At 57.2% G+C, this 25937-nt stretch overlaps 5 protein-coding genes and 2 non-coding genes across 7 annotated transcripts; 2 read left to right on the forward strand and 5 right to left on the reverse strand.

The window, feature by feature from the left end:
- Positions 1-4184: 4184 nt before the first annotated feature.
- On the reverse strand, positions 4185-6221 carry LINJ_31_0550 (hypothetical protein, unknown function; the record flags this gene model as incomplete). Its single annotated transcript, XM_001467342.1, has 1 exon — positions 4185-6221. The coding sequence occupies one exon, from the start codon at positions 6219-6221 to the stop codon at positions 4185-4187; it is 2037 nt and encodes a 678-aa protein (XP_001467379.1).
- Positions 6222-9466: 3245 nt separating this feature from the next.
- putative ABCD2 (ATP-binding cassette protein subfamily D, member 2) lies at positions 9467-11992 on the reverse strand (the record flags this gene model as incomplete). Its single annotated transcript, XM_001467343.1, has 1 exon — positions 9467-11992. The coding sequence occupies one exon, from the start codon at positions 11990-11992 to the stop codon at positions 9467-9469; it is 2526 nt and encodes an 841-aa protein (XP_001467380.1).
- Positions 11993-13454: 1462 nt separating this feature from the next.
- LINJ_31_0570 (conserved hypothetical protein) lies at positions 13455-17249 on the reverse strand (the record flags this gene model as incomplete). The annotated part of the gene is made up of 1 exon (XM_003392662.1): positions 13455-17249. One exon carries the CDS (start codon positions 17247-17249, stop codon positions 13455-13457), a length of 3795 nt encoding a protein of 1264 aa, XP_003392710.1.
- Positions 17250-18034: 785 nt separating this feature from the next.
- LINJ_31_0580 (putative mevalonate kinase) lies at positions 18035-19024 on the reverse strand (the record flags this gene model as incomplete). The annotated part of the gene is made up of 1 exon (XM_001467344.1): positions 18035-19024. The coding sequence occupies one exon, from the start codon at positions 19022-19024 to the stop codon at positions 18035-18037; it is 990 nt and encodes a 329-aa protein (XP_001467381.1).
- Positions 19025-20517: 1493 nt separating this feature from the next.
- Positions 20518-21936, reverse strand: AAT25.1 (putative amino acid transporter aATP11; the record flags this gene model as incomplete). Its single annotated transcript, XM_001467345.1, has 1 exon — positions 20518-21936. One exon carries the CDS (start codon positions 21934-21936, stop codon positions 20518-20520), a length of 1419 nt encoding a protein of 472 aa, XP_001467382.1.
- Positions 21937-22514: 578 nt separating this feature from the next.
- On the forward strand, positions 22515-22648 carry LINJ_31_snRNA1. The gene has a single exon (XR_001203191.1). It is a non-coding gene; the product is annotated as a small nuclear RNA, U2 snRNA (small nuclear RNA).
- Positions 22649-22859: 211 nt separating this feature from the next.
- On the forward strand, positions 22860-22932 carry LINJ_31_tRNA1. The gene has a single exon. It is a non-coding gene (tRNA).
- The last annotated feature ends 3005 nt before the right edge of the window (positions 22933-25937 follow it).

Genomic DNA, 25937 nt, shown 5'->3' on the forward strand with positions numbered 1-25937 from the left:
TACTTCTCTGCACTTCGTCAACGCACCACTAACCACGTTAGTAAAGGTGGAGGCCAGCGGGACAAGAGAGAGGGGTGAAGCTACAGAAAAGAATGAAGGACAGAGAAACTCTCGACAATGAACGCACAACGGTTTGCATGAATTTGAAGCAACATCCGACAAGGGCACCAAGAGGACGAAGAGCGCAGGTAGGACGCTTCCAGCCTCACTCATGAACGATTCAAGGCCCCACTCAAAGAGAATACCGGATGAACAAGAAAAAAAGGGAAGCACAGAGGGTGGACGCACTGTCGCCGCGTGCATTCTTGATGAGGGTGTTGGTTCTGGATGGAGAAAGGCACATCAGTGTCTGCGCACCTCAGAGGGGCCGAGAGAAACATAAATGGAAGCAGTTGACTGCAAGCGGGGACAACAAGCAGTAAGAAGTGGTTTGACTGTATGTCTGTAGACGTGCATGTGTGCACGTACACGCCCAAGCTTTATCCTCTCTCTCTGAGAGTGTGCATGCCGCACGAATGTAAACGAAGCACTACCACTTGTTTTTCGCTTCTTGTCTCACTGCAGAGAAAGCAGGTTGGCCAGCTTCTCCGGCTCAGCAGCGGGCCCTTTGAGCAACAGAAGAAAGACGCCCGCGTCATGAGGTACCACACATAGGGGTGGGCGGAGAAGATGCGGGAGAGCTGTAGACGAACGAAGACACGCGCACTGGTACAAGGGAGAAGCGAAAGCCTTTGAAACGACCAGACTAGCGGAGAGAGTGCTCACAACTGACGGCCGTGGAGTAGAAACGAAAACGGCGAGCGCAATTCTTTGGTTCGCTGAGACCGTGCCCAGAAAAGGGGGGACACCCTCCGTGTGTGCGGCATTTCAGGGTCCAGCATCTCCACTCGGCGTGGGAAGGAGCCAGGCAGTCCCCCTCCCCCTATCCCCTGATGAATGCTGAACCAACTCTGATAGTGGTAGAGTCAGGTGCCTACGATGTGAGGAGGTGAGACCGATGCATCGCTACTGACGATGTCGGTTGCCAGGTCGCGGATGGTGTGGCGTCGGAGCGGCCTGCAGCTGTGAGCACGCTTGTGCCACCCATATGGCGGGTGAAGCGTCCGTGCGACCCGAGCATATGCTACCCACCCACCGGGAGCCCTCGCTGTCTACTGGTTTGGGGTCCCTGAGCCAGCCTGAGGAGGATTGCACCGCGTGGTGACCGGCAATGATGGGGGAGGCTGCGCGGCGACCTGCGAGGCGGGTGGGCGGGTGGAGTTTGGGCCAGAGGCCGTGCTCGGAAGCCTGGGTCGGCGGATGGCTGTACCGCGTGTCTACCGCTGCTTCGCAAGACGCGACGCGAGCCTGTGACAGGACCGTGGGGTAGAGCTGAAGTGAGCGGGTGCAGTACGGCAGAGAATGGGCACGCTTAAGGGAAAAAAAGAAGGGGAAGAAAAGGAACACAAGGGGGAGGGAAAGGGGGGAAGGAGGGAGGAGCTGCGAAAGACAAGCTAGACCTTAAAATGCAGCGGCGTCGGAGGGGGTGGGTCGGACCAGAGAGAGAGATGCACAAGAAGACTCAAACAAAAGACGAAGAAAAAAAGAAAAACATAGAAAAGACGCAATGGTAAAACGTGCCTATGCAAAACACACAAACACACGCAGAGACAGACCAAAGACAAGCAGTAGTCCGTAAAAGTGCACAGGAAGATCAACGCTAAAGGGAGAGTTCTATCAACGAGTGGAGGGTGAAAAGAGGGAGAAGGCACGGAAGAGTACTCGCGAAGACGACGGGACGCGTTTACTCGTGTGTGCCAGGGGTTCCTTCTATGCTTGCGTACGTGTCCGTCTGTCTGTCTGCGTGTTCATGCCCCAACGCACGAAAAGGACAGACAAGGCACGGCAGAATAAGCGGAAGCCGTTGGATTAACGAAAAAAAAAATGAAGACGCAGAAGAGACTGAAGTGAGCTCAGCACGTGTGAGAGGGTCCTCCATACCCGTCGCCCCACTCACCGCGACCTCCAGACAGCAGAGGCAATGAGTGACACAAAAAATGAGAGACGAGAAGTAGGGAAGATGCTATGATCGAGCTGCAGCTCCTTTTACGATCGTGCTTGGCACCGCCCTGTGCGATGTTAGATTTTATTTTCTTGGCTGGTGGCAGAAGGGGAGAAATCACCAAACCCCATCTCGTCCTTCCTGCTGCTGCCATTCCACACAAACACACACACAAAACGTGTGGAGGGCAACGTATCAAGGCGTTTGGAGACGGTGACACGATGGAACGAAAAGGAAAAAAGAAAACACATTTATTTATACGGAGCAGAAGAGGGCAGAAATGAGGGAAGGACGGAGGAGAGGGGGATACAAACTAGAAACCATCAAAATAGAGTGCGCGCGATGCGTCGCCACACGTGCACGAAAAAAAAAGACGAAAAAGGGGGGGAACGGCGGAATAAGCGGGTGGATTGCGGTGCGGAAAAATAGCGACGGAGAGGAGAGAACTCGGTGCGAGGGGCGTGGGGCGTGGAGAGTGCGATCATTGCAGCACTTCCTAGAATATTGTCTACGAAAAAAAGAGCGGGTCGCAGAAGAGTGGTAGTGCGGCGAAGACAAGAGGCATGTTTAGTTGCCGTTGCCTTGGCCGTCAACCTCACCCCCTTCTTCTCCATCCCACAACCTGGGAACTCTCGCGTACTCACGTCCCCGCAGTGCGGCCCCGGCGAGCCTGCATTGCACACACACCTACGACAACCAGCTGTGTACGTCCATCAGGAATGCATAAACACACCTGACTACCATGCGACAAGGCTGCCGTCCAGTTCGCTCCGTTGTGCAGCACGGCTAGGTAAAGTCGTCGACACTCAAACGCCGCAGATGGCTCCCCCGCACTCTTGCGCGGAGGAAAGGAGAAAGTGATACGACAAAGAAGAAGCGGAACAACGACAGAAACACGCATCCGAGAAGCCCGTGAACTCCGCTAAGAAAAAAGGATGCGGCGCACCCACACACACACACGTACTCAAGGGAGGGAGGGGTGGAAGGGATGACCGGTCAGGGAGCGTAAACGCCCCCTACCCTCCGCAGAAGGAACGAGCCGCGGAGCAGGATGAGGAACGGGAGAGGCGGAGAGCAACACAGAAGACAAGAGCGCAAGAGGCGTGTAAACAAAGCCAACAGAGAAAAGAGAAAGGGAAAAAATGCCGACAATGGTGGTGGTGGGGAGGGGGGTGAAAGCACCACGAAAGGTGGGAGGGGGAGGAGGTGGAAGGAGAAGTGCGTGCTCATGAGCAATCACACACAAGCCCGCCTTCTCCCGCACGCGCCAGCCCAAAGGCATAGACAGAAAGACAGGCACGACTATATTTGCAAGGAAGCACACGCATATACACCAGCACGGGGATTTGGACCCCTGGCGCATGCAGCAGTGCAGTTTCAACGAAATGCGGCTCCTTTTTTCGGGGGTCCGTTTCCTTGCGAGGACGGCAAGCGGACACAACCCGATTCCCCTCTTTCGTTCATTAAATAGAGGTGGAGGGGGGCTGGAGGAGCAAGGAGGCACGCGTGGGGAGACGCACAGACAGAGAGACACGCACGAGCAAACTCGAGCAGATGCAGAGAAGAGGAAGATATGCGGGGAGGAGGAGGAGATTGCACTGTAAACGAAAAAGAGGGAGAGTACGGAGCAGCGAACCAACACGAGAGCACGTTTGGAAAGTGCTTGACTACGGGTGCGCGTGTGTGGACGTCACGAAACGAGAAACGAAGGGATAAATGGAAAGAGGAGGAGACAATGCTGTGGCTGTGAGCAGTGCATCGGCATCATCTTGGTGAACGCAAGAAATAAAGAAAAACGGCCACAAGCCAAGTACAACTGCGGCTAATGATGATAATGCTTTCTCAAGCTCAACCCGTCAGAGCCAGCAAACCCCTTCATTGTTCTAAGCCGCTTCACGCCAGTTGATGATATGGGGTGCGGAGAGAAAGAAATATGTGTCAGTGAAGAGAAGCGCAGAAGAAACGGAGAGCTCTACGGAGGCGACGCCATCGAATGGTCGTCAATGTTGTATAGCGGTCACGGAGAACGACACACTAATGTACTTTAACGCACACACGCGAAAACGAAAACAGAAAAAAAAACAAGAAACGAGCACCTCACAACGCCCCCTCCTCCCTCTCGCTCCTTCCAATGGCTGCTGCTTTACGATTTCTCGCTGGCGTCAACGGACGAGGAACGTGAGTCCGGCGCCACGATGCTCACCCAGACTCTCTGCCCTCCCTTCTTGGGCTCCCGGAAGATTCGCTGCATCATAGACCGCCGCTCCCGCTCCCCAGCTGGTTGCGGCCCCGCCGACGACATAGCATTGCCCGGCACCACACCGCCGCCACTGCTCACAGTTGATATCTCGTGCGACAGCATAGAGGACGACAGCTCATGCACATTGAGCTGCGACTGCCGCTGCGAAGAAGATCCGAGAAGGGCACCGGCATCACGTGCTGCAACGGCAGGCGGGGGAGAGGCGGCGTTCAAGATCGGGCTGTCAACCTTGTTGCACCCCTCGGCAGACAACATGGACTCCGAGGGAGCCAAGAGGCCCTCGCTGCGCAGCCAAATGGCCTCCAGGGGAGATCGCACACCGTGTTGCCTGCTCCGCAGTGCCCGAGTCGCTCCGGCTGGGAAGTGCTGTGCGGCAAGCGTGGAAGTGGGAGGGTGCAGCGGGGTTAGCGAAATCGGATAATGAGGGGATGCAGAGGTCGATAAAGCGGTGGAGTTGGCGCGGGTGATAAAGGAAGGCCTCGGCGAACTTGACGACGTGTTGCGCCGCGAAGAGCGGTCAGTCAGTGGAGTATGCAAAGAAGACGGAGACGGCCGAACCTCTTCCTGTGAGCTCAGAAGGGCTACCGACGCGCTAGGCAATGCGAGGGAGGGAAAGACGCCACTGGAGTCGAACCTGCTCGCGTGCGGCAGCGACTTTACTGCGGAGGACTCTCCCACGTTTGTCGCACCGGTTCTGGGATTGCTAACGTTTGGAGACATTACGCGAGAGGACTCGTTGTCGGCGTGCAGCGCCACCGGTGACGATGCGCTGCTGTCGGATGACTCGCGGTAGGGTGCTTGAGGAGCAGTGCCCACCTGCCGGGGGTCGTGCAGCGAGATGTCCGCAATGGAGGTCCTGACGGAGGGGTCGACTCCCTTAAATGTCGCCAGCGGCGGTAGCCGCTTGGCGCCAAACGCGGCACGCGAGGACTGGGTGGAGGTGGCCGCTGCATCCCAGCCGCACGATGAACCGCAGAATCGCGGGGGTGGATGCGTGTGCTGGGGTGGTCGAGGCTGCGGGGGGAGCTTGACGTGAGCGGTATCGGCAGTCGACTGGCACGAGGCGCCCGTCGATGTGCGCGGCTCTGCAGGCACAGATGTTGATGGTACGCCTCTTGTCGGGCTGAGTGGCAGGTGCATCTTTGTCACGGCCAGCGCCACCGCACTGTGGAAGCCGCTCGCTGCCGCGCTTCTCTCCAGCGGCATCGAGCGCAGTGCAGCACCCTGCAAGCTCAGCGGCGTGTTAGGGCTCGCAAAGAGCGGCCCCTTGCCGCGGCGCAGCTTCTCCGGCCTTGCTGCGGTGGTGGGTGACGTTATCTCCACTGCCGCTTCGGCAAAAAAGCTACGTTGGGCAAAGGATGTGCGGCCGCCGCCGCTGAAGGAGTCGATGGTGACTGGATTCGAGTTCAGCCCATGCGGCTCCTCCTCTGTGGCCGACTCCTTCATCTCATGCGGCGCGGGTGGGGCAGCAAGCTCAGCTAGGTCCGCTGAGAGTGATGCAGGACCATCTAGCAGCTCCTCGACACGTGCCTCCTCCTCGTTCTTTGAGCAGGAGCCCCTCGACAGTAGCTCCGTTTCGGCTATCGAGTCTGCGTGCGCAAGCGGGAGGCCCTGAAGCACTCGTGACACCTGTTGCGGCGACCAGATGGAGCGCATCTCACTGTTGCAACGGAGCTGCAGCGGGCTCTGCTGCTGCGGTGGTGCCGGGGGCACCGTGACGACGCTTGTGCCACTGGAGCCCAAAAAGGTGGTGGCAAAGCTGCCTATGCGTGCCGGAGAGTCCTGTGACATCGCAGTCGGATCGGGCGAAACCGAATGCGCGCTATGCGCGGGTGAGACGCCCACCGGACGGTTGAATACACCGGAGGGGCGCTGAAACAGTGTCGGCACACGGTTGGTGTGGTGCTTCGGCGGGTCCATCGTTATGTGAGTATGTGTGCGTGTGCGTTGGACTGCTCGGCGCCGTGTGCGCGTGATGCTAGTATACTTCTATGTTCGTTTTCGATCCGAAAACGCGCACGCGCACGCACACACAGAGCAAAGAAGGCGCAGAGGGCGGTGGGATGGAGTGAGGCGGGTGGTTGAACCGATGAAAGTGCCACCGCGCCTGCTTTTCGTTACGGATGTTACGTGTGCTGGGCAACCAGTGAACACAACGCTTTTAATAGGTTTGAGAAGAGAGATACCGGGAGAGTGGCGCTGAGCGAAGAGAGCGAAAAGAAGTAGGCTCAGCGACGAAGAAACCCTTCGCGCGGCAAAGAAATATATATAAGAAATAAGAACAAGCAAAACACTCACACCCTCACAAGGTGAGCGAGGTACTCGGAAGACAGAGTGGAGCAGAGCTGTGGCGATGGAGGGCGGCGCCACGGTTGCTTCAACACCGAACTCGGACAGAGGGTCAACACCTGCAAAAGACGACGACAAAGAACGCCAAAAAGACGAACAACTCGGCCAGGACAACGCGTGGCGGCTGAACGAAATGTGCTTGGCAACTGCGGAACGAAAGACACCGGAGAGAGGGGGGAACGAGAAGAGTTTGGGGAAGAAAATGACGCACTCCAACAGAGGCACGCACACTCACACGCACAGCGGCGAAGATAAGAGCCGCTGCGGCTCACACACGCACGTAGCAAACAAGCGGGGGCCACAAAGACGGCGGAGGAAACACAAAACGTGTTCTCGCGAGGGGACGATAAGACACCGCACAGGAGAAAGGTGCGGGAGAGGGGCGAGTAGCGGAATGCAATATGCGGAAGCGCCGAGTCCACAAACAAAACACGGGAGGCGCGCGCGCGCACACACACACCGCAACCAACACGCCACGACACACAAAACGAACAAAAAAAAATGAACAAGAAAAGGTGCTTTTCTTACTCGCACTACAACCCGCAGCAACGCCGAGAGCCTCGCCGCGACGCTTCGGTATTCCGTCGAATGCAAAGCGTGCGTGGGGATGCGCGGCCACTCGGTGGGACGGGCCACGCCCGGTCGCAGCAGCAAACGCAGCCGACACAGTGGGAGGGCGGTCGAGAAGCGAACGAGCGGCCTGAGCGGTTATCGACGAGGATGTGTGTGCGTGCCCACGCACCGGTATGGTGATCGTCGGCCTAGCCGCCGTCGTCGCCGTCGAGCCACAGTGAATACGGAAGGGGCACCACAAAAACGTGCAGCACAGACGAAGCAGAAGAAGGGAGGGGGAGAGAGGGAGAGATGGAAAGGTATGCGATAAAGCAAAACAGAAAGCGAGAGGCAGAAGGGCGCACACATACATACATACACATACAGGACCAGTAAGCAGCACAAGCGAAAGAAATACACGTACACGAAGTAACCGCGCAACAGTCGTGACGCCTTTCTTTGCTTTTTCAGTCCCCGGTTTCTTTAGTATTTTCGTTTGTGTGTGTGTGTGTGTATGAACATCAACAGATTGTCCACCGGTGGATCGGAATCACCGAGTAACGCATCCACACAAAAGGGGGGAAAAGGGTGCTGGTGGTGGTGGGGAGGGCAGAGAGCAGATCAGCGCAGTAAAAGAAGCCAAAGAGGTGAACCAACGTCAAAAGGAAACCAAGCAAATAGACGAAAAAAAAAAGGAAGACCATGAACAACCCGCAGATGCGTACGGGTTAGCGGGGCGCCAAGGTCCCCGTACTAGAGAAAGGGGAGGAGGAAGGAGAGAAAAGGAACGAAAGGGAGTGTGGGAAGTGCTCAGGGAAGGGGAGGGAAGGAGTCTAATGTTATTTCGCCTTGTTTGCGTTGTTGCTGCTATGTGCACAAGTTATGATCTCCTTTGTGTGTGTGTGTGTGTGTGCGTGTGGCAGGTGAGGGAAAGAATATAGATACAAGGAAGCAGCACCAGCGATTAGTGAGTCCTAGAGACGTCGGTTAAGAAAGAGAGAGGGCGAATACGCAGAATCTTTTCTTTTGTGCAGGAAGAGCAGTCGATGAGGGAGTTGTGGTACGCCCCTCGCCCGAGTGCCTGCACGTCAATGCACGAGTGCCGCGTGACCAGCAACGAAAAGAAAACCCCCTGCGCATTGTTTGTATTAGTGTGTGCACACATGTGTGTATGTTGGCGGGTGTGGGTGTGAGTAGTGGCGGAGGGCAGACAGGAAACAGGAGAGTGGAAGGGCAAGGAGAACGGCAGCATACGACTTGGAGAGCTGTCAAAGCAGCCGGTGCCGCACTGATGTACAAGGGAACTGCACGCACATGATGTAATGCGACGGAGTTGAAGGGATGCGTCAGCCGTTGGGCACGTGTTCGGCGCACAAGTTGACGCTATCGTTGAGCTGGGCACCTGTTTTCGTCAGACAACCGTCCATGCGCAATGCGCGCATAACATGCGGAAGGGGAGCGTTTCCTGAGCCGTGCTTATGTTTAGGGCAAGGCACCGCCATGCGCCCCCACCGGGGTTACTGTGTCGTCCCTCCTAAATACAATCGGCTGGAATCAGGGGACGACAAATCAAACGAATTCAGCACCCTCCGCGGAACGCTCTACGGAAGGACGTGTGCACGCGAGCACTCTCTAGCGCTGTGCGCATGGTCGCACGTGGGCAAAGGCGTGCACACGTAGACGCAAACGCCCTCGCTCGTTGACAAAGGGGGGAACGAGGAGGAGGAAGAGGTTGGAGAAAAAAAGAGATTCACATGTACAAAACCCAAGGAACGAGCACCCACGTTCGGGGACCCACAACATGACAGCGAGAGAGAGGGAAAAGCATGGGGGCGCAAAAGGAAAAGAGCGCACAACACAGGGAGAGAGGCAGGCATGAAGCAGAGCCCAAAGGTAGCAGCGCCCTCTTGCACCGCACATACGCACCCCCCCCCTCACATATACAAACACGCACACACGAGTGCTGAAACGGAGGCGCCGCCTCCTAAGGTAGAGGAAGGGAAGAATGGAAGGCCTCTATGAAGGAACCGTTACCGATCGAGAGTAGAAGGAGCGGCAGGAGGGCTTCTTCGCGACTTTGGCGTAGCTGGCGGTACCCACACGACGTACGAAAAAAAAAATGGTGTTGTAATGCTCCCCTCTGTCCGCCGTTCCTCTCCTCAGACATCCTTTTAGTCAGCTGCTCTCCGCACCTCCTCAACATTATGCGCATTGCTTCCTCATCAAAACACGGTGCTCACGAAACAAGAAACCCGAAAGTTTAACTATTCTCCTCCGCTAGTCTCCGCTTGGGTCTCGAAACCAACTGCCTTGTTGCCGTCTGAGGCGCGGTGTTTGCGCGAGCGCCTGTGTCGCGACTGCCTGTGTGACCCATGCACACCATCGCCGTCTCCGTTTGCCTTTGCCCTCTCTTCTCTCTCTACCTTCTCTGTGACCGTCTCTGCCCTCGGTGACTTCGGTACCTCTGCCTTCTGTGCTGTTTGAATGAGCTTCGGCGGCGGCTCCTTCTTTGCCGTCACCGTCTCATCCTCGCTGCATAGGCGGTCCGTGATAGGAATGCGCACCTCCGTGCCGATCAGCGACGCATCCGAGGCGGATCGCACGCACGTCAGCACCAACGCCGAGGCACCCGTCTCGTACTGCAGGGGTGAGAACATGTAGCCACCGCTGCCATCAAAGTAGAGAATCCAGTTGTGGTACTGCCACACGCTGCGGCGGTGCGCAATCGTGATGACAGTGATGCCGAGCTCGACGCAGCGGTCGTACATCTGCCGTTCCACGTCGAGGTCGACAAGACTGCTGCACTCGTCGAGAATGGCAAAACGCGGACGGTGAAAGAAGAGGCGGGCCATGGCAAGACGCTGCTGCTCGCCAAGCGAGAGGGAGTCGTCGCTCCACGGCAGCCGCGTCTCCCACGACATGTTCAACTTGCTGAAAACGTAGTCCAGCCCCGCCATCTGCAGGTAGCCGTACAGCTCGGCCTCGCCGACAGTGAGGTCCTTCTTCTTGAGGGGATAGATGACCTGCTCGAGGAGCGTGCCATCGTACATGTACGGCCGCTGCGGAACGTAGTACAGCTGCTCCGCCTCCGGCTTCTCGATACGGCCACCCCGCAGTGGCCACAGCTCACCCAGAAGGCGAAACGTGGAGGACTTGCCGCACCCATTGCGACCAAGAATGAGCAGGTTCATTCCTGGCTTGACGTAAAATGACATGGAGCTGCAGAGGCACTCACCGGTGGGCAGCACAAGCGGAACGTCGACGAACTCAATGTGGTCGCTGCGCACGATGCGGCCGAAAGAGTCCTCGTAGTTGGACATGGCCTTCCCGTCATTGCCGCGCACCGGAAAGGCACCAGAGGCGCGGCTCACAATTGGGGACTGTGCGGTGCAACTCGTCTGCATCTCTACCAGCACGTCTGCGCGGTCTAGCGCGGCAAGCAACTGCGCCAGTCGGCGTGTGTAGCCGCCAACGACGAACACCAGCTTGACGTTCCACAGAGACTTCCCAATCGCGGTGGCGAGTGTCTTGAAGGTGTACGAGGCACACGTCAGCGCTGCGGTTGCCGTCTCGGCGGTTGTCGTCTGGTTCTTCTGATGCATGGTAGCCATGGCACACACAACGTAGCCCAGCAACACTGATCCGTACTTGTTGTGCAAGGTCTCAGTGAAGTCGAAGCGCGACCGCACGTAGGCGGCGTAGCGCGACTGGTCCGTAACTGCCTTGAAGAGGCGCTGCAGCACTTTCTCGTGGAACTGAAACCCCTTCGTGAGCGTGATCTCCTCCGCGTAGGCCAGCAATCTCTGGTGTGCTCTCCGCACCGCACCCTCCTTCTCCGTGCGCTGCTGCACCATCCAGTCAAGGTTGGGGGCGCAGCAGCATATCCACACAGCAAAGGTCAGGTAGTAGGACCACGTCAACAGCGTCCCCCTCCACCCCGTCTGCCGCGCCAATGTGAAGGAGAAGGTGATGGCCTCGATCAGCGGACGCGGAATGCTGGTGAAGAGAGAAGCCGACACACGCGCCCAGTTACGCACGTCCTCGGTAATGCGCTGGTCCACGTGGTCCACCTCGTGCAGACCGGCCATCTGGAAGAAGACGCGCCGCTTCAGGTAACGGTCGGAGAAGTAGGCGGCGAGGTTGTCGCGGCAGTGCAGTCCCAGCAGCTCCGAGTAGTAGTCGAGCGTCACGTTCAGCAGAGTGGCCGGCACACACGAGACGGCAAATAACGCCAGTGCACGGATGGCGTGTCGCAGGTTGCCCTCGATTGCCGTGCGGCTGACCAACCCGCTGACATTCACAAGGCGCACCGACACGTAGGCACGCACAATCATCAGCACAAAGAGAATGTAGATGCTCCGCGCCTCCCGCCCATGGCAGTTGGGGATCGCCACACGCAGCAGCTGCATAAAGCGATTGAACACAGACACCTCCTGGTTGAAGACTTGGCTGTAAGCCTCTGCGGTCGCCGCGGAGGCAGAGATGAAAACGGAGGACGTAGTCGCGCGCGACACCGGAGAGGACGGCGACAGAGGCGTCGATTGCGGCACGAGTGTGAGGCCGCCCCCCTTTCGCACCTCAGACGCGGCAGTGCCGCGCACGATACTGCCCTGAATGCCTCGCAACGGTGGCGGTGGCATTGCCTTGGCGAGCTGCCGTCCGCTTGACGTAGCGTACATGGTCGCGAGAAAGGCGAGGGAGCCACCCACCCAGCTGGCCATGACGGGGTCCCGCAACCGCGACGCCGCGTACTCCCTCACGTACTCACCGAGCACCTCAGAGGAGACCATCTTCTCGAAGGCAAGCTTCAAAAATGAAAAAGATTAAAAGCGAAAGGGGTGAAGTAAAACAGGGATATGACTACGCATCTGTGGCACGTGTTGATGCGCCGCCCTCGAATTTCGTGAGTCCAACGTGTGAGCCGCTTCTATGCGTGTAAGTGGGTGTGGCTGAGATGGTGAAAGAGGGAGAGTGAGAGGCACGCAACAGAAGCGAGAAGCATACGGCGAGTATCAGGAAGTCAGTCGTGGCGACTGAGGAATGGCGATTAAAAGAAGTCAGCCCCACCCTTTTGTGCATGAATGTGTACACAGCACAGCCGACTGCCGCACCCCGCACGGTCGATAAGCAGCTGGCGCGACGACGCCGTAATGGGGCAGACGCAACCGCCGAAAGGCGCGAGAACAACGATCAGAAGAAGGGGTGGCCGGAATGCGAGCTAACCCCCGCGATTAGCAGCATGAGCGGTAGCCGACGACGGAAGCTGAGAAGCAGTGACGCTGCAGTGGCCGAGGGACGTGAGCAATGTGTGCAGGAGGGTATCAAAAGGGGGGATTGCACGAATGTGGAAGAGCGCAGCAGGAACAAACAGTAACGAGTGAAAATGGGCAAGGGCAGATGCGGGTGCACAATCTGTGAAGAATAGGTCCCACCAGCACGTGCCTCTCCCTCTGTGCGTGTTCGGCAGCGTAAACGTCACCGTTGCTACACCACCACCACCACCCCTTCCTCTCCTTCAGCACATCGTGGGCACGTGTCACAGCTGTCTTCCCTCGCTACACATCAAGTGACGCCCCAGAGTTGCTTCTGTCACGACATTACGGCATAGCGCGAAGGAGCGCACAAGGCAATGACGGGACTAAGAAGTGTAAAAGCAACGAGCATATGCAGCGCGAGAGAGAAGAGACAGAGGGAGAGAGGGAGGTAGGAAGGGGGGGGGGGCTGCAGATAGTATTCCCAACACACAGCATGCACACATAAGCTCTAATGAGTCATACCTGAGTACAGAAAATGGACAGAGAGCAATTACAAAATAAAGGTCAATACTCTGCGCTGCACCGCACAGACATAGCCGCCGGATTCGCACCCGCAGGAACTGTCCTGGTGAGCAACAAAGTCGACGACAAGCTGCGTTGATAACGATGAGAGGATGGCCGAGGGGGTTAGAGACGGCAGGTTCAACGGCAACAGCACCTCCATACCAGTTCGTGAATGCTCCAACCTCTTCCACCGGGGTGTCACAGCTGACAGCAAAGGACTGCTGTCCGGGTGACTTTTGCGGCTCACGTTAGAGCGGCGGGGTCGAAACGTCACACAGCAAGGCTGAGCAACAGTAGAGTGCGTGCGCTGGGCTCCGTTGGATGAGCCCCTCCCCCTACGCCTCTACCAGCAGCAGCAGCAGCTGCTGCTCACAATGCAAGCGAGCACGCAACTCACTCCAACTTGCACGCACACACACTCTCACAGCAACACCTATGCCGCCTCCGCCGCGCTCAGCAGTTCTTGAATGTATCGGTGATACGTGTCGTTTGTTTCGTACAGGGACAGAAGCTCGTGGTGCAGTCGCTCGTACTCCGCCACCGGCACCTGCACCGCTCGCTCTGGAAAGGGCGCGGTGTGCTTGATGGGTGCCAGTGCAGCGTTTACAAGATTGCGCAGTCGGGTCTCGGGTAGCAGCAGCGTAACTCCCGGTATCACCCCCGAGGCGGCACATGCCTCTGTAGAGTTCTTCGCGAGAAGTGCGGTCCGTTTCGCCATGAGCAAACGGCGCGTGCGAAAGAAGGCATCGATAAGCTGCGACTCCTGTTCCAGTGAAGGGCAGCGGTAAATGGCAAGCACGAGAGTCGGCAAGAGCCCAGTGCACAGGAAGATGAGCAGTTGCGTGATCGATTCCACCTCGGCAGGTGGTGTCGCACGGGCAGAGACTGCAGCTGAGCGAGATGGTACCTTCTGCACAGTTGCCGACGCCGGCCATGTCACGGAGACACCAAGTGAGGATAACGTAAGGGAGGCAGTATCCGTACTATGTCCATCTTCGCTGGGTGAGCCACCTTCAACTTCGGCAGCCGCGTCGGCCATCTCGTGAGCCCAGTCAAACAAAAGGTATTCGTGGCGAGCCACGTACAGCAGAAGCGGGGCGACGTCACGCTTCTGTGCGAAGCTCAAACGCGGCCGCGCCGCCGCAAAGATCTTCGTGGCTTCCGTCTGTGAGCTTGCGGGAAGCTGGCCCTCGATAGGTGCGACTTTGCTGTCGACAATGTCAGAGAGGGCCGCAGCGCACAACGCCAAGTGCGATATGGGGAGGTAGTCACTCAGAAGGTCGCTCGTGAGGAGTGCGGCGAGGCGAATCGAGCACGGCAGGGGCACGGACGCTGTCCCGCCGCCTGCAGTCGCACCCTCGTCTCCTGCATCCTCCTCGGGTAATGCGGTCGCTGCTGGGAACTCAGCGCACAAGGCGAGAAACAGACTGTCCGGCGCCTGCGAGTCGGCATCAGCAATGCTGCGTCCCGTTTGACTCGCCGTCTTGCCGTCCCCGTAGCGAGATACGTGGTGCAGTATTGCTTGACAGCAGTGCCACTTGCAGGAGCTATCGGTCGAAGTAGACGGTGATGGAGAACGCAGACACACGCACAAAGCAGCGATAATTAGCGAGTACCCAGTCAGCGGGTCTCGAGGAGGACTAGCAAGGTTGCCGAGCAAGCCCGCACTACTCGCCAGTGCATAGAAGCACTTCGCCGAATCGGCGGGGCTCAGCACTGTGGCCTGCAGCTGTGCGTCCAACACTTGTTGCAGTTGGAGCAGGAACCGGCGCCACGGCATGGGGAGACACAACGAGTCATCCTCCTGCTTCACGAGCCCCTCCACCTTAAGGAGGGTAAAGCCGATGTGGTACAGAGGGCCGACTGCTGCGATGCGCAGCTGCTCGTTTTCGCTGAGGTGGTGCTGCACGTAGGTGGAGAACCGCATCGAGGAGCCTTCAGCGTGTCCCAGCAGCCACCCGGACAAGTCTACCAGATCGGGGTATAGTGTCCCTTCATCTTCGTATCGCTCCAGCTCCGAAAAGTCCATCAACTGGAGCAACGTCTCCGCGTCGGCCTCCTCCTCACCGGTGTCGTCCTCATCTGCTGCTTTCGCATCTGCTGGTGCCGAGGTGTCAGTGGCTTTTGATCTCTCCAGCTCAGCGGTGAGTGCCTGCACTTGTGCGCCTCGCTGCGCCGCCAGCCGCAGCGCCGCCTCCAACTCGCTCTCCATCTCTGAAAGGGCACCAGCACGATGCTCCAGCTTGCGCTTGAGGGCCGTGCGCTCTCGACTCATCCGGTTCAGCGACTGCTGCAATTTTCGCACGTCCACGAGCTTCGTCGGCGACTCTGCAGCATCTTCTGCATCGTCATTCTTCGCCCTCTCGCATTTGCCGGGGGTCCTAGCCCCATCCATCTGAAGCGACGCGTCGGCGCCGTCGCCTTCACTGGGCCCTGTGGGCCGTAGTAGGTCCGTCGACTCCACCACAGACGAGTTCCCCACTGAGACGCCGTCATGCACCAACGAAGATGAACCCGGTCGGTCTGAAGCACTTTGGGCTGCTGCAAGCTTACCAAGAGCGGCCTCTAGCTCCGCCCTCATCTGCGCCGCGTCCGCGGTGCGCTCTGCCAGCTCCACCTCAATCCTCTCCTTGGCCTCTTGCAAGCTGAGAAGTGTCACCTCCTTCCCTGCTAGAAACGCGTTATGAGACTCTGTCAAGGCGGCTGTCTCGGCCTGATGTGCCACCGACAAGTCCTCAACCTTGCGCAGCGTTGATCCGATAATGCAAGCCTGGGTCTGCAGCTCCTCTTCCAGCGGGTTCAACTGACTTTCCAGCTCTGCAATGCGCTTTTGGTGGGCCGCCTCCGCTTGTTGGCTGTGAGTTTGCAGCTCTGCGTGCGTAGCCTGTAGGGCACGATGCTCCTCCTCCAAAGTCGCAAGGGTAGCCTCCTTGGCGTCAAGCTCCTGCTGTAGCTGTGTGATGTGCCCCTCCCCCATCTCCGTCGCCGTCGCTGTCGCCGAGGCAGCACCGCTGCCGTCTGCCAGGGCTACTGTGATTGAGGCGGGGAGAGCCATTGGTGCTGCAGAGGCAGCTTCCGCATTATGTTTTGATTGCAGCAGCCCTGCCACTTCTCTCTCCCAGGCCTTCTCTCTTTGGCTGTACTGCTCATACCTCTCCGCTAGCGCCTCCTCACTCTCCCGAGCGCGCCGTGCCCACTGCGACTTCTCCTCCATCAGCGCCTCCACCGTCTCCTGCAATGCGTGTAGCGCCTCGTCTTTCTCCGCAGCCTCTCGTCGCAGCTGTGTGGCGACTTGAGTGAGATGGTCTGTGATGGATAACACAACGAGGCAGTCGCTTCGCCTCTCCTCCTCGAGAGTGCGGATGCGGTGCAACAGGTCTGGCTCTGAGGCAGCAACAAGTTCGCTGGCAGTCATCGTGGAAGCTAGGCTGGGCAGAAACTCAGCCAGGCGATGGAGCGCGTTCGCCAGCTCCTCTGTTGTGAGCGGTGGACTGCTATTGCCGTGCAGGAACGGCTCGCTCAGCTCACCCTCATGTGGCGCAATCAACGCTGAGGATCCGGCACACTGTGGTGTGCTGGTGTCCTCTGTCGCTCCTACATCCGACTTGATCCGCGCTTCGCGTAATGCGCTAGGGTAACAGCGCGTTGCCTGCCTCACAACTGCGAGCGCCGCCTGGTGCACCGGGGACCAGGCATCAGCTTCGACACCAGAGTGAGACACAAGTGGCGCGTTCGTGCCAGCGCTCTCTGCAGCGCGATGGGACGCCTCGCCAAGAAGACTAGCCCACTCTACACACTGTTGCTGCAGCTTGTTGCGCTCCTGCACGAGTCGTTCCACCTCCTGATGGCTCTCGCGCAATGCGGCCGCTGATACGGGGGTCCACGTCGACTGGCGTGACACCGGCACCGTTGCCCCGTTTGTCTGAGACAGCGAGGCCACAACCCCGCTGGGGCTCTCGAGGAAGGGCGCCATCCAGGAAGGGTTGGAAGGCGGTGGCACTGAGAGAGTAGACGAGGGTAGTGAACAACCTCGCGACGACAGCGCAGACATGCATGGCACAGCAGCCGCACTGACGGTAGAGCACAGCGCCTGCTTCAATTGCTGGATTTGATGCAGGTTCTTGCGGTGGCGTTCCTCAGCCGCCACCAAGCGTGGAACGGCTGTTCCATCGGCGCCGTTTGCGCGCGAAAAGGTGCGCCGCTGCTGCGTCGGTGGCGCCGTCTGCATATGCGCTGCCGATGTTGCAAGAATGCAAGAGGAGAGCAACCAATGAGAAGACGAGAGGGAAGCGGAGGAAACACAGTTTGACGGTGCCTTACTGAGTTCTGCTGCAGCTCTTCCGCCTGCACGAATTGCCAGTCTATTGTACGCTCCGACAGGGCTGTTAAGTGAACTGTATGGGTGGCGTTTCGGCTTCTCTATGTATCTATGTAGAGTAAAGGGGTGCCTCGCTGGTGCAAGTCGTAAAGCAAGACGAGGAGTGTGAAGGTGAGGATGACAACAGCAGCGGCACAAACCGCAGACACATATGAATCTTGGCTGTAAGGAGCCGGTGAGGCACTGCTCGAGTTGTTTGCGAGAAAAGAAAAATGTGAAAGCATTCTAAATCTTCGGAAAAGTTGGTATGCTGCCCGAGCAGCGCTTGTCAGCTGCGCCTTTCGCCAGATCGCAGGTGAACCATGCATCTTAGCAGAACTCGTGAAAGAACCCGAGCAGCAGAGCAGATTCAATTGGTTTCTGTTTTTTCGGTAGGCACGCCGCCGCTGACAGAGAAGTAGAAAAGGCAAAGGCGCTCGTAGAGTATACCGAAAACCACTTTAGATATAAAGACGGTAGAGGCACGCGTTTGCAGGTGATGATGCACGTTGAGAATCCTGTCTCCTCAAACAGAGGGTAGCTAATCGTGTGTCGCCTGTGACTTAGAAGAAAGAAAACATTGATGCGAGGATCTACAATAAAGGAAACAGAAATTGTCTTCATTTTCAACGGAAGATGACCGTAAACCAAACATGTTACAGGTTTGACGCGGTGGAAGGCTGTACTGTATACCTCCAAATGAACTTAGCTTCGGGGCACTTCGCCTTGAGGCCTTTCACAATGGCATCGCGCTGGTCACTTGACGCCGCCAAAGCTACGGCAATGCCGCCACGGCCGGTGCCCGACAGCTTCGCGCCAAGAGCACCATAAGTGCGGCACGTCTGCACAATCGACTCCAACTCACGACACGATACGTCGATCTGGCGGCACAGATCGTGGTTGGCGTTCATCAGCTGCCCTAACCGCTGGAGGTCACCCTTCTGCAAGGCCTCACGAGCCTGGGAGACGATGTGGGTGTAGTTATCGTACAGTCGCTTGAACTGCGCTGGCTGCTGCTTCTTCATCTTGTGTACGTCATTGACAACCTTCGCGGTGCTGGCGTTGATACCGGTGCCCACGACGACTAGGTAGAGGCGCTGCTGGAACGCGATGGGCTTGAAGGCACTTTTGCCGTTGTGGCGACGGTACGAAATGAGTCCGCCATACGTTGCGGCAGTGTTATCAGCCCCGCTTGGTGTGCCGTGATAGCCGCCCTCGCCGACAAATGCGCTCTGATTCACCTCTTCATCCGTCAAGTTCAGCTGGTATAACTCACTCAAGGCGCGCGAGAAGGCCACGACGTCACTGGCGGAGGCACCAATGCCACTGCTCGGTACCAGTGGTCCACCAATGAGCATCTTCAGCCCATCCCTAGACAGGTCCACCTTCAGGTGATCGAGGACGAGCTGATGCGCCTTTATCTGCTCGTCGCGCTTCTGTGCAATGTAGCCGGGGATAGCAGGGCGCTGGTCGTCCACCTGCAGTCCGGGGACGCCGGGATTAATCTCCAGGCGGCACTCCGTATACTCACTGATACCGGCAACAATGGCTTCGGCACCGTGCACGACAAAGTGCTCACCAAAGAGAATCACTTTGCCATAGCCGATGTTCTTGCCGGTTGTCTTTCTCTTGACGGGCTTTGGCATGGGGAGAAAGTGAGAATATAAGTGGAGAAGAAAATGACGACGTTTTCCTGAAAAGGGGTATTATGTGGTGGCGCCTGTCAAGAGGGCTGCCTTGTAGGAGTGACAGTGACAACACAGAAAAAAAAAAACTTGGCCTTCTGTTATGCAGACGTACGAAAAAAAAAAAGCGGTGACAAAACAGAGAGAGGCAGGAGTGCCTGAAAAAAGAGGAAACAGAAAGTAACTTGCAGTGGCAGGGTAAGAGACATGCAGTGCAGAAAGGGTGAGGTGGGCGAAAGCAGTATTCGTAAGCACACGTCTGAGTGCCTCACCAGTCTGTTATTTGTGGGCCCAACATAGTCAGGCATGCCCATCAGGCTGGGACTGGCCACAGAGAAACGCAGGACACTCTAAGGAGGGGGGCTCAGTTTTTGGCAGCAACAGTGAGCACATCAACAGAACCAGACAACCACCTTAGCATCGAGATGGAGTCAGCTGAGAGGTAGCGAAGCGCGCATGATACCATTGAGTATAAACAGCAGGCGACTCCTCTCAGAGACTACTGTCACCTCAAAACCACAGAGAGAGAGAGAGATCATTAGCAAACAGACTTGTCTCCAAGTTCACCCTTTCCAGTGACTGCCGTGGGCAATGATGGGAGACGATGAGATGAGATACACGATCGGTGATGCTTGATTGGCAAGCAGAAGAGAACATGTGAAATCTGAGCCGCGCCCAGGCGCGCCACAACAACTCACTGTTCAATGTGATGGTGTAATGCTATGCGCCGAAGCTGGGTGTAGAGCAGACATTATGTACATCGAATACGCCCATGTCGCCGTGTCTTTGTCAAGCCGCACATATAGAGGAGAGGGATAACAGAAGGCAAGAGAATGGGCAGAAGGGGCTTGCGCTGCAGATTGCAGGCATAGTGCAGATCATAGAGATGGAGAGCAACGAGTGAAGCGAATCGCCGGTACAGCTCAGCTCGTATGCTCGGCGAACATCTGTTTCAGCATCAATGGTAATCACATGCACGGCGCAACCATTGTGTGATTCTTTCCTTTCTGCAAACGCATCAAGCTAAGGGCACAAAGGCAAAGGCAAGCCTTTAGACTTTAGGGAGGCGAGAATCGGGTAAGAGTCTGCTAGGAAGGAAGCATTTCTAAACGGAAAAAGGCAGAAGTCTAGCTTGCATACCGTAATATGTTTTTGCTGACTACATAGGGCATCTATGTAGTTCAGAAAAAGGAGCAAAGGCTATTAAGCGCAGGTGGACCGAGCGGGCCCGATACTGGGAGACTACAATCGTGGGCTACCAGCGTTTACGGAGAAAAACGTAAGCAAAAACAAAAGACCTCTGCCAACGGAGGCTTGGAGATAGTCTACACCGGTGAGCCTTGCGCGAATAGACGAACGGCAGGACAAAGAAACAACGCTGACTGTGTCGTTATCGGGAATAAAAGACACCGCAGAACATCGAATCAGTGGAGTCTTCTTAACCACTTTCGCTTTTAGTTAGTAGCGACGCTGTAGATGGTGGCAGCAGTGCCGAAGACAACGGCTACCACGCCAGCAGCCAAAACGAGGTAGGTGCAGCAGTAGTTGATTACTCCTACGGAGCGAAACGACCACCCTCCAGCGTACATCACAAATAGCGCAGGGAGGATAAACCCAACAAAACCACCACATACACCTCCCGTAAACCCAAACACTATGTTCACGTTCGGCACAAAAAGCCCGAGCATGAGTACGAGGACAGCAAGAGAAACAGCGCCGATGAGGTACTTCCAGTAGACTACGGTGTAGGGGTCCCAGCCAATGAGAGGAAAGAGAGCGCTGCGGCACGCGTTGTTCAGGAGACCAAAGGAGGCGCAGATCTTGATGAACACGCCAACGTAGCCCACGAACACGTGCGGTTGTTGAAGTGGGTTGTAGCGAAGCAGGATGGAGCCTCGCATTTCGCCGAAGTCAAGGTAGCCGAAGAGGCCAGTGGCGTAGTACAGGATACCGCAGATGGTCATACTCACGGCGGCGCAGATCGTGAAGCGGCCCAGGCTGCGAGGTCGCATCTCGAGCGCCACTTCCAAGCAGTTGATCTGGCACATGTAGGAGAAGATGAACACTCCGAGGCCCTCAATGGCCATGTTGCCAGTGCTAATCAGCCGCGTTGTCGGACGAGGACGCGCTCTCATTCCATTCATGGCGCTGTGGGTGATGACCACGAGAGCCAAGTACAGGATGAAGAGAATGCCGAAGGCGGAGACGTAGCGGAGCGAGTTGATTCTCCGCAGCAGGACGAGCGGAAACATAAAGACCAGCCAGAAACCGGTAGTGAGGAGCTTCAGGCCTATGGAGGTGAGAAGGAACGGTTGTGTTGACGCAGAGGAGCTGAGGATCGGCTTGAGAAGGTCACCGATGGTGACAACGTAGGCGACGGAGCCGCCGAAGATGTGCAGCGCGCGGATGATGGCGACAAAGATATTGGCGCGCGGATGCAGAAGCTGCTTCGCCATCTCCTCGAAGGAGCGAAGACCTGTCTTCTCCGAAACCTGCACGAGAAGCCGCATGGAGTACACGGTCTCGGCCGTGATCAGTACGAGATAGACAGTGGCCATAATAATGCCGACACTATGGAAGGCCGCCGGCAGCCCAAGGATGCCGGCACCGATGGTGGTAGAGGCCATGCTGAAGCTGCTCGATAGCATGCCGCCATACGGAATCATGACCTGTAGGAGGCGGCCAATGGTGCTGAGGTCTCTGTTGCCCCTGTCCTTGGAATGGAAGCTGTCATCTGGGCAAACGTGCGCAGGCACCTTGTTGCCATCGGCGACATCCATCTCAGCAAGCTCCTCGGCGTCCGCGTCGACCTCTCGCGGAATATCCTGCGCTAGTACCGTACTCGACACCCGAGTGGCTTCCACTGCCTTCATCTTGATTGGAGGTGCCGCTTTTTCAGCGTGTGTTGTGGTAGCTCTGCAACGTAGATTTGCCAGCGTGTGAGGAGACGAGAAAAGAGAGAAAGAGAGGGAGATTCCGTGTTCTTTTTTTTTTTTACGATGCGGCGCCGATGCACGGGTGAGGGATTCTGTTTGCGCTTCATCAGCGACGCGGCAGCAACGGCGTGCTGCATAGAGTCCTTGCAGCTGCAAGACAGCCCACGGATGCAAGCAGGCACCATGGTGCGCCGTTGCTGTTGAGAGCAAGCGACTGCCAGTCCTTAGGGCAAAAGAAACAGGACGTTTGCTGCCAAGCAAAGCGCTGTGTGGGCTCGTTCTCCGCGAGGTGACGTAATGAGGGGCTGCCGCCGCTGGCATGAGAGCGTTTCCAGAGCTGAGTGATCAAAGAGGCAGGGGGGGAGTTGCACGCTGCTCGAAGCGTGAAGGGACGCACCTTGGTGGCCGTTCCCCCACCACTTGAGCAGCTTTCCTTCTCGCACTCATTAATGAGCGTGCGCTTTTGCGGCGTTTGCTACAGATGTTCTGTTCCCGGGCGAAAAAAAGAGTTGCTCCCCTGGAAACGTGGAACTCCAGGGAAACAACCTTGGGTTATAATTTCTATTCCTTTGCCCGAAGGCAGTATCAGGAGTTACTCTGATAAGAACAGTTTATAAACATGATCTTAGCTAAATAGCCGAGAAGATATACCAAAGCTACCCCTAACAAAATCAAAGCTTGTTGTCATTATTAATCAGCGGTTTGCTGAGTTGCGTCCCCTTTTCGCAGCTCGGATGCAGCGGCGTTCATTTTTAGCCCAAAGGATGCCGTTTCAAAGCCAGGGAGGGATTCGTTCAGGGTTCGAACCTTGCAGAAGAAGCATTTTTCTCTATCGTAGTGTATTAGAGCGCCAGCGCGTCGGGGATGTAGCTCAGATGGTAGAGCGACCGCTTAGCATGCGGTAGGTATTGGGATCGATACCCAACTTCTCCAACTTTTTCACCCGTCACGATTGAAAAGCCTGGGCCGCAGTGGGGCGGCGGCCGCTTAAAACGAGGATGGTGCGAGGAAGGGGTTTGTTGGGAGAAATCGAGGAAGACGGGGGAGTAGTCCGAGGAAGAAGCCGATCGCGGCGAACAGTCGCATCGGTATCCCCTACGCGCGAATTTGTGCATTTTCTGCTCGCCGTGCAGACAAACTCACTCCCGCATATTACGCGCCTTTTTCGTTTGCGATACCGCAGAAGCGACACCGCGCACACTCTACACACGGGTGGTCCTGCTCATGACGTTGTTTTCTACGTTTTCATTCTTTGCCGTGCAGCACCCGCTCACTTCAGCTCTACCCCACGGTCCTGTCACAGGCTCGCGTCGCGTCTTGCGAAGCAGCGGTAGACACGCGGTACAGCCATCCGCCGACCCAGGCCTCCGAGCACGGCCTCTGGCCCAAACTCCACCCGCCCACCCGCCTCGCAGGTCGCCGCGCAGCCTCCCCCATCATTGCCGGTCACCACGCGGTGCAATCCTCCTCAGGCTGGCTCAGGGACCCCAAACCAGTAGACAGCGAGGGCTCCCGGTGGGTGGGTAGCATATGCTCGGGTCGCACGGACGCTTCACCCGCCATATGGGTGGCACAAGCGTGCTCACAGCTGCAGGCCGCTCCGACGCCACACCATCCGTGACCTGGCAACCGACATCGTCAGTAGCGATAAATCGGTCTCACCTCCTCACATCGTAGGCACCTGACTCTACCACTATCAGAGTTGGTTCAGCATTCATCAGGGGATAGGGGGAGGGGGACTGCCTGGCTCCTTCCCACGCCGAGTGGAGGTGCTGGACCCTGAAATGCCGCACACACGGAGGGTGTCCCCCCGTAACCAGGAAGCCCCCATTCGTTCGAAATAGAAAAAGAATGAACGATTGTGAGGAGTCCGAAAGGGGCACCGGAAGAGCGAATCACGGACGAGCGTCGTTCAAGTCAGACACGCTATCCTTTTTTGGCCCGCTGCCCCTCACCTCTAGGAGTGCTGAAAAGAAGAAAAGCGACGGCAGAGTAGAGAGCGAAAGCAGGTGCGTGTGCTGTAAAACAACACAACCGCACCTTCGTTTTTGTGGCTGCAGAGAAGAGCGTCAAGTGTCTGATCGTATACTCCACTGTGCAGTGGTGCCCCAAACCATCGAGTGCGTTGGGTTTCACAGCGTGGAGGCTGGCGCGACAAACGCTGTCTCGATGGGGCGGGCGGGCGCGTGTCAAATACGCCTCGCCCGATCCGCAGCCACGCAGGATCAACAGTGGGGCGGGGCGCGGAGCACTCAAGCTGAATAGATGCGAAAAACAAAACACAGGAAAACGTTAGGTGGGGCGCACGCAAAGTCTGGCGTTCCCTTCGGCGATGCGCAGCGGTGGCGGACTTCGTTGTTTGTTTGTTTAGGCTTTGCCGTTGGTTGTCGTTACGCCAGCACCGGAGCATTCGTCGACACAACACCATCCAGAGACTGCGGCATACGCTAGCTGGCTGGGAGAAAGACATCACCGCCAAGGAGGAGGGACCACGGTTGTGGAGGAAAAAAAAGCGAAAACATGTAGCGCGCAGAAGGAGCAGCCACCGGCCGGACCAACCAAGAAGAGGGAGAAGATGAGCCCGCTCACTCGTGGCCCACGGCCTTGAGACAAGCGCCCGCGCACCTCGTGCACTGGGCGTTGATTCGCTTTCGCATCCGAAGTAAGAGTGAGACAGAGAAGGCACATCAAGCACGGAGGCACGACCGAAGGCGAAGAGGAAAAGGAAAGCACGCGAGCAACGACGCGGTCAAAAAAAAAAAGAAAACATGTGCGCGCACCCGATGTACCGTAAACACGCAAAAAGTGACACCGGTCCGACCAACTCTCTTTACTGGAGTGCTTTCGGAGCACCCTCGAGCTCTTGCCGTTTTCCTATTGATGTCGTTTCCTTGTGCGTGTGCACCTCACCGCAAGCACGACTGGTAGACGTGCAGCAGCGTCGTAGGGCACAGAGTTGCCGACAGACATTGGAGAGCCCAACAACAAGAGAACCGGCATCGCATGCGCGCATCCCGCTTCGAGGCACAAACATCGTGAAAGGACACGACGCACGCGGACAGGCGAGTGCACACAGCAAATGGCTGCAGAGACATGCTGCTGCGGGTGAGACTGTAACAGCCTCCTTCGCAGTAGTGTACGTGGCATGCGAGGGGCGAGGCGGGTGGGGAGGACGTTTGCTTCTTACGCATGGCAAAAGAGAAATGCCACCCCGAAAGGGGAGAAACACGGCGACGTGAAAAAACAAACCTCAAGGAGGCCATACGCAGAGGATGACAAGGCCTACACAGCAGGCTCATCGCAGTCTGCCCATGCATGATCCGCCCAAACAAATGTCACACCACATACGCATGTGCTCGTGGATGCGCTCGCCCACAAATGCCGCGCGGAAGCACTCGCTGAGGTGCCGCACCCGACAGAATCGCACCTTGCCGCGTCGAAGCCGTGCGGGCCCATCAACGAAGTCAGCGAGGCTACGCAGCACACAGACACGGAGTGGGCAGCGAGGCGAGCGTGTGGACGGGGAAGGGACAGCGTGAGGCAGGAGGGGAGGAGAGTAGGGGCGGCGAGCGTTTTCAGCAGCGTCGAGCCGAAGAACACAGTAAAGAGGGGGCGGGAGAAAGGGAGCGCAAATCGCACAGCGCAGCACGAACAGCGGCGGAGCCACGCACTGCACGCGCCGCCTCTTCATCGCACCCATTTCGTGGTTACACTCTCAGACCACGCGCACCCCTTTTCGTTTCCGTTTCTGCTGCACAAAGAGAGCGAGGAAAGCGTGCAACGTTGATGGAGGGCAAACTCTCTTGTGGCGATTGACGGCATCTGTCAGCGGCGTGTGCGGGTCAGTGCGAGCGCTTGTGGTCGATGGAAAACTAGATGCGCTCCGTAAAGGAAGTCCTCCGATAATAAAAGTTGCAGCAAGAAAGAAGCAGGGCAGC

Source organism: Leishmania infantum, chromosome 31 (genome assembly GCF_000002875.2).
Source record: "Leishmania infantum JPCM5 genome chromosome 31".
NCBI classification, from domain to species: domain Eukaryota; phylum Euglenozoa; class Kinetoplastea; order Trypanosomatida; family Trypanosomatidae; genus Leishmania; species Leishmania infantum.